At 39.4% G+C, this 10,425-nt stretch overlaps 1 protein-coding gene across 2 annotated transcripts; it reads left to right on the forward strand.

The window, feature by feature from the left end:
* The first annotated feature begins 5,986 nt into the window (after positions 1-5,986).
* LOC149380858 (Tetratricopeptide repeat (TPR)-like superfamily protein) lies at positions 5,987-9,158 on the forward strand. Of its 2 annotated transcripts, XM_089601853.1 has the most exons (2): positions 6,281-6,332; positions 6,434-9,158. In XM_089601853.1, the coding sequence occupies exon 2, from the start codon at positions 6,467-6,469 to the stop codon at positions 8,327-8,329; it is 1,863 nt and encodes a 620-aa protein (XP_089457979.1). In that variant the 5' UTR covers positions 6,281-6,332; positions 6,434-6,466; the 3' UTR covers positions 8,330-9,158. The 2 variants fall into 2 exon arrangements, with proteins under 2 accessions (XP_089457978.1, XP_089457979.1); XM_089601852.1 differs by having other exon boundaries at positions 5,987-9,158.
* The last annotated feature ends 1,267 nt before the right edge of the window (positions 9,159-10,425 follow it).

The following is a 10,425-nucleotide window of genomic DNA, read 5'->3' on the forward strand; positions in this document are numbered from 1 at the left end:
CGATATCCTATCATTGCGACAATGGTTTGTGGTGTATTAGTCGTTCTCGTTTCAATTGTTGCTTCAGAATCTTCGTTTAGTACCGACGGTAGAGTTTTGGATGCATATCATAGCAGACTTATACCTAGCACGGTTGGGACATTGGTTTGCACTCGTGATTGGTTTTCTGGTAATTGAGTTTTTTAATTTTATTTTATCATTTTAGTTTTATAATTCTTGAATTATTTTTGTTTTGATATATTTAACTAATTATAAAATTTATGTAGGATCGAATGGAGAAGTCGATGATTTCATGAAAGACGTTTTGGATTTTATGTTACATGATGAGGATGTACAATCCGAAGGTTCAAGTAATCCTATTGGCTAAAACTAATCATATGTCTTTTTTTATTTTTGTGAAAGATGAATATATTTTGAAAGTCTTATTTTCCTATGACTACTATATTTGAGATATTTTTTTATTTTGTTAAGACTTTTTTTTTCTCTTATAACTATGTTTTTTTTATAATTTAATCACGATTAATTGAATCCGAATGTGTAAATACAATTAAATAAATTATTTAATACGACCATTAAATATTTTAATTCAGTCGGATATTGATTTGAAAAAAAATAAACTGTCAATTTGGATCTAAACTTTAAACAAGATTAATAAATGTGTGAATTTAGTTCTTACAATTATTTTTACAAATACGATGTGACACAATTACGGCAGCAAAGCCATCATTAGTTTAATCAAGGATTTAAATCCCGGGGGAACCGGACGGGAACCAGTCCGGTTCCCCTTTTTTTGATGTCCCCGACACCGGAACATACAAAACCGAAATTTTTCGGTGATTTCGGGGGAACCAGACAGAGAACCAGACAGGAACCCGGTTCAAACTTCCCGGTCCGGTTCAATTTTATTTTTCTTAAAAACCGGGTATAATATCCGGATTCCCCCAAAAATATCTCAAAAAAACGTCGGGTTTGGACCTTGTATTTTCCACCACGCCACAGTTCAAAGTCTCTGCAATCCCGCCATCCCGTCCGCTTTCCGACTCAACGAAGGCAAAAAAATCTCCAGATCCAGCCGGTTTACACAGGTTCCGGTGAGCTTCCCAACGTCAAAATGTTTTTTGATGGTTTTGAGTTTAATTTTTGAAATTTCTTGATAATTCTTGAAGATTAAGTATAAATTGGTAGTTGTGAACATGTTTTTTTTTAATTAATCCGAATTATTTTGTATTTTTTTTATTAGTTAGTGATGATTATGGTTATGTTGAACTTGTTTATTGATTTATTTCGAAATTCTTATGACTTGTTTTCAATTTCTACTTTGTGTTCATGTTTTCTAATTTTTTTTATTAATCCGAATTAATCTTTGAATTTATTTTTAGTTTGTGATGATTATGGTTAAAATCATTTATTTAAAACCATTATTGTTTTATTCCGAATTTGTTATGAATTATTTTAAATTTTCATTTAGATCCGGGAATATGTTAGTTTAGATGTGGGAATATGTTAGAGTTTGTGAATATGTTAGAGTTTGTGTATATGTTATATGATTCATGATTGTTAGTATAGTTTGTGTATATGTTGCTGCAACTCAATATGAGTACGATTATCACTTGGACAGGTACTTTCGTGCACATTCTCATTACATGAGTTGATATGATTACTGTATGACCGCTGCATACGGTCGCTATCCAGAGTAGTCTTTTATATTCATTTTATGTTGAATTTGAACTATGGTATTTGGTGGATTGTGTTTAACTTTATCATTTTGATTTGTACTATTGAACTTAGTTTTTGTTGTGTTTATAATTTGGTAATGTATTGAAACATTGTGCACTATTATTAATTTTATGAATTTTATCCTACGTACTTTGTATGTTTGTTGTACATTTTTTTTTCTGGATGCCTCTCGGTAAATACGGTATTTGACGGTATTCCTCAATGGTAATGGTAAGTTCAACGGTATCGGTTTCATTTTTTTTTTCAAGCTTTCCCCGATATTCCTTTACGATACCAGCAGTTACCAGTAAATTCTGAACCTCGGAACGGTAATGGTAACGACATTTAAATCCTTGGTTTTAATCAAGGATTTAAATCCCGGGGGAACCGGAAGGGAACCGATCCGGTTCCTCCTTTTTGAAGCTACCCGGCACCGGAACCACCAAAACCGGAGTTTTCCGGTGGTTCCGGGGGAACCGGACCGGGATCCGGGTAGGAACCCGGTTCCCATTTCCCGGTCCGGTCCAGCTTAAAAAAAACAAAACCGGGTATAAATACCCGGTTAACCTAAAAAAAACAACATTTGGACGGTAAGCTCGAGAACAAATCCCGGCGCGACCCAGATCAAATTTTCCAGCTTCCCGGTCGGATCCCGCTGTCTCGCCCATTTCCCGATGCGTCGAAGGCCAAAGCTGCCCAGATCCCCCCGGTAAACGACTTCCCGTGAGCATCCCGGCCAATTTTTTTTTTTTTTTTTTTTTATGATTTTGAGTTTAAATCTTGAAATTTCTTGATAATTTTTGAAGATTAAGTATAAATTGATAGTTGTGAGCATTGATGTAGTGTTGATTTTAATTTTGTGTTGATGTTTGTAATTTTTTTGGATTTAATCCGAATTATTTGGTAATTTTGTGATTCGTTAGTGATGATTAAGGTTATGATGAACTTGTTTATTGATTTATGAAGAAATTTTGTGACTTTTTTTAATTTTAGAATTTTTGTGTTGATGTTTGTAATTTTTTTGGATTTAATCCGAATTATTTGGTAATTTTGTGATTAGTTAGTGATGATTAAGGTTATGATGAACTTGTTTATTGATTTATGAATAAATTTTGTGACTTGTTTTTTATTTTAGAATTTTTGTGTTGATGTTTGTAATTTTTTTGGATTTAATCCGAATTATTAAGTAATTTTGTGATTAAGGTTATGTTAACTTGTTTCTTGATTTATGAAGAAATTTTGTGACTTGTTTTTAATTTTATTGATTTATGGTATATTGTTATGAATTTTTTTTAATTTTAGAGTTGGTGTTCATGTTTATAATTAATCCGAATTATGTTGTAAATGTTATTTGTTAATTTGTAGATTACAAGTTGCAAGAATGTCGGCCCCCGACCCAGCTAGGAAGTATTGCACACCCATTCCCGGAAAAAGTAGCGGCCACCAGTGCATATTTTGCGAGCACATTATGAGAGGTGGCGGCATCACGAGAGTGAAATACCACCTAGCCCATGTAGACCCAACGAGGAGTCTCAAATTCTGTGAGAAAGTCCCTCCTGAAGTGAAAACAGAGATGCAAGCTTTACTTCAAGGCAATGTCGTAAAAAAGAAGAACAAACAGTCGTTGGATTCTACGCTTCGCAAGACATTCACTAAAAATATTGGCGTGGAAGAATCAGAAGAAGAAGACTACGAAGCGCAATTACGAGCAGTTATGAAGAGGTCAAGGCAAGAGGCAGCTAAGACGGAATGGGAGGCTCGGATGATGTCGGGGCCCGGCAGTGGTTCTACGGCAAAATCTCCACCAGCTGCTCCGTCATTATATTGCAGGTCCCGGCGCAACAAGATTTGCCACGAACTATCTAGCTCTCAGAAGTCTCCGAGAGAAGAGAGCTGCGTTGAGGACGATGTTCAGTAGTCAATGGTGGGATGATTCCAAATTGAGTGCAACTCCTACAGGTAGATCCGTATCTGAGACTTGTTTAAATCCCAGATTCTGCCATTCGGTGGACGAAGTGTGTGCCATATTCGAGCCGATGTACACCACTCTTCGATTAGTTGAAACTGAGGTGCATCCCACGATGGGATTACTATACTACGTCTTCCACGAGATGAAAAAGAAGTTGGAAGCGATGAGTGGGAAGAAATGGGTTGTCGACATCATTAACCACAGATGGAGTACTCAAATGGAACATCCACTACACATTGCAGCTTTCCTCCTAAATCCAAAGTTGCTGTTTAACCCGGATATAACCATGAACAATACTCACATGACCGCTGTCACAAAGGTTTTCGACTTCTTGCATCCGGATCTTGATGGGTCAACTCTTGGGAGAGAGGTATAAAACTATAAATTGTTACAAGCTATATCACATTATGAATATATGAGTCTTATTTGATTTTCTAAGTACAGTTAATCGCATTTCGAGACGCTCGAGGGGACTTCTCACAAAGAAGTGATGTTTCGGTACGAGGCACCCTTTGTGCAAGTAAGCTTGTAAGATGAATTGTATGCATTAACTATGTCATGGAATGGTAAGAAATTACATGATATGATTTATGTCACATGATTGCAGGTGAGTGGTGGGAGCTTTATGAAAATTGGACCCCCGACTTTACAAACGTTGGCCATTCGAATTTTGTCACAAACTTCATCCGCCTCCGCTTGTGAGAGGAATTGGAGTACATTTGCCCTCGTCCACACAAAACAAAGGAACCGTCTAGCGTACAGCAGACTCGAGAAGCTTGTTTTTTGCTCATACAACATGAAGTTGCAGCTCCGTGAAGCAACTCGGATTCACGACAACAACCTCAACCCGATGGATCCTTTGGATATCATCGAACGAGCTTTCGAACGCTCGGGGAATGACAATGAGGGAGACGACGAAATGCTCCGCTGGATTGACGAAGTTCACATGGACGACGTCAACCAGAACCCGGATCCGGGAGTAGCTGAAGCAGCTCGAGAGCATGGAGTTGATCCGGAGCGAGTGCTGAACGAGGATGTCCAACCTCAACGCGGATCCGGAGACAGTTCGGATTCAGATGGCGGAGGTTCAAGCCGTAGATCAAGCGGAGCAGGTGGAGGTGCAGGTGACGGTGGATCAGGGGGAGGTGATGGAGGTTCCTATCGGTCTGGGGGTTCCTTTACTGCTGGAGGCACCTCATTTGGTGATGTCGGCGGTGCTCAACTTAGATACGCACCATCGCAAGAAGATTTTGATCGTCTTCATCACCCTGCCTTTTTTATTCAGGATACGGGCGCGGAGGTCAGGGCGGAGGTATGAATGATGTCATGTCATTTACGTCTAGCAATGACGTTGATGACTTGTCCTACAACTTCGGATCGGTATCAATTGATCCTCAAGGCACAGAGTCATCTTATGATGACGGATCTTCCAGTTACAACCAGGACGCCTATGCATCAACTCACGCTCTCGAAACGGTGCGACCATATCCAGGTTATCCCATCTACTCTATGTCTGTTGGTTCATCTCAGTATGAGTACGACTATCACTTGGAGAGGTACTTTTGTGCATGTGCTCATTATATGACTTGGTATGATTACTGTATGACCGGTGCATACGGTCGCTTTGAGTAGTCATTTGTATTCCTCCTTTGTTGAATTTGTTGAACTATAGTATTTGGTGGATTGTGTTGAACTTTATCATTTTGGTTTGTACTATTGAACTTACTTTTTGTTGTGTTTGTAATTTGATACTGTGTTGAAACAGTCTATGTTATTCGGTAGTATATTAGGTGTATCTATATTAAGGGAGTAGTTTAAAGTGTATTATTCGTTCCTTATTGCTGTATATTCGGTTGTAATTATACCGATTCTTTGTTTGCTTTATTTTAGGAAATAGTTAACCTACTTGTACCCTATAAATAATTCCAGTTAATGAGAAGAAAATATATTTCGCTCAATACTTTTCTCATAGTCTACACTATTTTTAATTTTATGAATTTTATCCTACGTATTTTGTATGTTTTTTTTGTATATTTCGTTTCTGAATTCCCCCTCGGTAAATACGGTATTTGACGGTATTAATCTACGGTAACGGTAAGTTCAACGATACCGGTTCCTCTTTTTTTTCCCGCTTTCCCCGGTATTCCTTTACGGTACGGGGGTTATCAGTAAATTCGAAAGGTGGGAACGGTAACGGTATTTCGATCTTGGTTTTAATCACCATTTCCGCTATTAATTTAAAAAAGAAAAGAAAAGAAAAAGAATGTATTTCCAATTTTCCACTCACCCTAATCCCCAACACCTGTGTTACTGCGCGCCATCGCCCCTGCCCGCGCAACCGCTAGAAACGCAGTTTTGTGATTCTCTCTGAAACATCATAAGCCCCTCAGCACTCTTTTTCACTCTTTTGCTCATGTTCTTGAAATGGCTACGAACCCCATCTCACGGCCCGTAGCTACCTTTTCAAAACGTATAAGAAAGTCGTATTCCGGCGCTCTCCTCTTCTCCTCTTCTCCCAAGCGTTGCTATAGCCATGAAAACGAAGCTCCGGGGACCGCCGAAAGTCTACTACACCGTGAATCGGACTCATCGGGTTCGCCGTCAGACTCTTTCCTCGCCGAAAAGATTTTGCTGAGACTCAAGCAAGGTAATCCCAGCTCTCTCTCCAACTTTCTCTTCCGATTAAACCCACTAGTCGTCGTAGAAGTTCTTACTCACTGCCGTGAAAATTGCAATCTGGGCTTGAAGTTTGTGGACTTAGTTTTGTGGCAATGTCCGAACATGAGGCATTCCTCCCAGTCCCTGAGTGCAATGATTCATGTTTTAGTGCGCGGTCGGCGGCTCGTCAATGCCCAGGCTTTGATGCTCAGGCTGGTGAGGAGAAGCGGCGTTTCGAGGCCTGAAATCGTTGGCTCTTTGGCTTCCACAAGTCACACAAGTTGTGGCCTGAATCCCTTGGTGCTTGATTTGCTGGTCAGGACTTACGTGCAGGCTAAGAAGCTGAGAGAGGGTTCGGAGGCGTTCAGGGCGTTGAGGAGCAAAGATCTCAGTGTCTCCGTGAACGCTTGCAACAGTCTTCTCGGAGGACTCGTTAAGGTCGGTTGGGTCGATTTGGCCTGGGAGGTATACGTGGAGGTTGTCAGAAGTGGTGTCGGTGTAAATATCTACACCCTTAACATCATGGTCAATGCGTTTTGCAAAGACGGAAAACTCGACGGGGTTAAGCTGTTCTTGTCGGGTATGGAAGAGAAGGGGATTTTCCCCGACGTTGTGACGTATAACACGCTGATCAATGCTCATTGTCGCTTAGGGCTCTTTGATGAAGCTTTCGGGCTATTGAACTCCATGGCCGCCAAGGGGTTGATGCCCGGACTTTTCACGTACAACACCATGATAAACGGGCTGTGCAAACTCGGGAAAGTGAAGAGAGCGAACAGTGTTTTGGGTGAGATGTTGAGGGCCGGATTGAATCCCGACACGACCACGTACAACGCGCTCCTCATCGCGAGCTGCAGAAAGAACAGCACTTCAGAGGCCGAGGAGATCTTTAACGGGATGTTGGAGAAAGGCTTTTGTCCCGACATGTTCAGCTTCAGCGCGCTCATCGGCGTTTTCGCTAGGAATGGGGTTGTTGACCGGGCCGTTGACTACCTCGAACGTCTCAAAAGCTCGGGTTTCGTCCCGGATAATGTGGTCTACACGATGATCATCGATGGGTACTGTAAAAAGGGCATGATGTCTGAGGCGCTAAGGACGAGGGATGAGATGATGGATCAAGGGTGTACCGTGGACGTGGTCACATACAATTCGATCCTCAACGGTTTGTGCAGAGAAGCGATGCTCTCCGAGGCCGAATCGCTGTTCAGCGAGATGGTCGAAAGGGACGTCAATCCCGATTTCTTCACCTTCACCACGCTCATCCACGGGTACTGCAAGGACAGGAATATGAGCCGAGCGCTGAGTCTGTTCGAGACGATGACTGAGAGAAACCTGAAGCCCGACGCCGTAACGTACAACACTCTCATGGACGGGTTTTGCAAGACGGGTGAGCTTGTGAAAGCAGTCGAGCTTTGGGGTGACATGGCGTCTCGGGGGATACCTCGTAGCCACTTCTCTTATGGCATTCTGATAAACGGGTTTTGCAGCCACGGGCGCGTCTCCGAGGCACTCAGGCTGTGGGAACAGATGGTCGACGAGGGTTTGAAGCCCACTCTCGTGACTTGCAACACACTCATCAAAGGGTATTGCCGATCGGGTGATTCTCCTAAGGCAGACGAGTTCATCGCTAGAATGGTTTCTCGGGGTGTTTTTCCCGACAGCATTACGTTCAACACGCTGATCAACGGGTACGTGAGAGAAGAGAATTACGACGGAGCTTTTGCCTCGGTGGAAAAAATGGAAAGCCGAGGGCTGGTTCCGGACGTGATCACATACAATGCGATCCAGAGTGGGTTCTGCAAGCTCGGAAAAATGCAAGAAGCGGAGCAAGTGCTGCGGAGGATGATCGAAAAGGGCGTGAAACCCGATAGATTTACGTACACTTCGTTGATCAACGGACATGTTTCTCAGGACAACTTGAAGGCAGCGTTTCGCTTCCACGATGAAATGCTGCGAAGGGGATTCGTACCAGACGATAAATTTTGACACCCTGCCAACAGGTTCACTTCTAAACTGCTTTAGCTGAGTTATCATGTTCCAGTGCAGAATATTTGGCCAGTGTTATAACTTATAGGGCTGGGATTCGGATAGAATGTCGATTGATTTAATAACGAGATTTAAAAAGTTATAAAGGCAAACACTCAAACCAGCGACGTCTTTTAAGACACATGAAACAGATTCCGCTACTATATACCGGCTTTTGTGACAAATTGCGTCGTGAGTTCTATTATCAGTTCTATTAAAAAAAATAAAAATAAAAACAGTACTGATCAGGTTTTGGTTTTGAAAAATGAAGAAAAAATTTACTCGATTATGGTTGATAAAAAAAAATAGCTAAAAGCCTAACAAAAAAAAAACAAGAAGAAAAAAACCCGAACTGGGTACTTGAGTATATCGTTGCTAATATCCGGGAATACCCTGAAAGGTATTGGAGGTCAAAGAGTGGTATTGCAAACCGGTTCAACAGTACCTCTGAATCAGAAACTCTAATAAACTTGCCTGCCGTATTGGTTGAACAATACCAGAGAACTTCGGTCATAGAAGGATGACTCCACCGGTGTCAAAATTATCAATTTAACGAGAGCTAAGTGCGGCGAGGCTATTCATGGCTATTAGCTAACAAGTTAAATTGGCTATTTGGTAGATCATTAGTTTAAAATGAATCTCTCTCTCTCCACTCAATCCGGCTACTGGGGAATTTACACGTAGTGTATATAGGATCAATATACTAGAAAGACAACTTGAATTGAATTCTTAAATTTATTGTTATTGAAAATTGAAATAGTGGCCCGTTTGACATAGCTTTGTTTTTTAAAAATGTTCTTTTAGATTCAGTTTTTGAAATTTATTTTTTTTTTTTTTCAAAAACTGACAAGTGTTTGGTAAACTGTTTATAAAACAGTTGTTGATAACAAAAGTTGTTTTAGCGTTTGGTAAAATAAATATATTATAGTAAAAAAATTAAAATATACATGTTTTTAAAAATTAAATAATAATTATTAATATGTTTATTTACATGCATATATATGAATAATAGTTTTTTCTAAAAAAAAATCAAAGAGAAAAAAATATAACGTAACAAGACAAACTACTATTGGACTCCAACGACCAACGACATTCTAATAAAATGCACAAATCATTTTTGAACAAGTTTCATTTTAGATAGAAAAAAAGATGAGGCCTGGAGAAAATTTATATATTATGTTATAAAAATTCTCACAATTTACGAGGGGAGATAAAATTTAAAATATCATAAAAATGACTTAGAAACACTTTGTACGAGAATATTAAGAATCTTAGTTTTTTCATCTCATGTACAAAATCTAAAAATGCTTTTGAAGTTTTTTTTTAGAAACAGTTTTGTCAAAAATCGGATAAGCAGTTTAGTTTTTTTCTAAAAACAAAAACAAGACATTTTAATCTCAACCAAACGCAGTCAGTATGTGTCTTTAACACTTGTCCACATTAATATGCCTCCACTTCAATAAACCATCAGCAGCCTCTTTCACAAAAAAAAATCAATTTCCCATCCAATATTGAGTTTAAGAGAAGTGCTTTCAAGTTTAAGTAATCTGAGCTTACCCAAATTAGCCAACTTCTAAGAGCAACTCAAATACTAAAAGGTGATCATTTTGACACGTCACTCAAAAAAATAATTTTTTGTTAAATATTTTTCCACATCAATACTAGCAACTTTTGACAAAAAAAAAATATATTCCAATTATTGACAATTTTTACAGTGGGGCAATGATGCTCTTTTTTTAGTGAGATCTAAAATGTCTCTATTCTAAAGAGCAAATAGAGTTGCCACTTTTATACTTTCACATCAACATTGAAAACTTGCATTGGAGTTGCTAATAATGATGTCAAAGAAGCTCGAGCTAAGGGTTCGATGTTTGTGAATATAGAAATAAACCGAGCTCTTACGCTAAGAACAAAAGATCACCCAGTAGAACTAAGAATATCATAAAATTTGTCAGTTACATAAATAGTAGTCAAATATCGAATTGTGGCTATGAATATACAAATAACCGTCTAGACCACGAAGTTGACGATTATCACTCAAAACCCATAAGAAGTCA

Source organism: Urtica dioica, chromosome 11 (assembly GCF_054948205.1).
Source record: "Urtica dioica subsp. dioica isolate 48M chromosome 11, U.dioica_male_clone48M_v1_H2, whole genome shotgun sequence".
Taxonomy (NCBI): domain Eukaryota; kingdom Viridiplantae; phylum Streptophyta; class Magnoliopsida; order Rosales; family Urticaceae; genus Urtica; species Urtica dioica.

Coding starts and splice junctions, on each gene's coding strand:
- LOC149380858 (XM_089601852.1), top strand. CDS start 6,110: ATGGCTACGAACCCCATCTCACGGCCCGTAGCTACCTTTTCAAAACGT.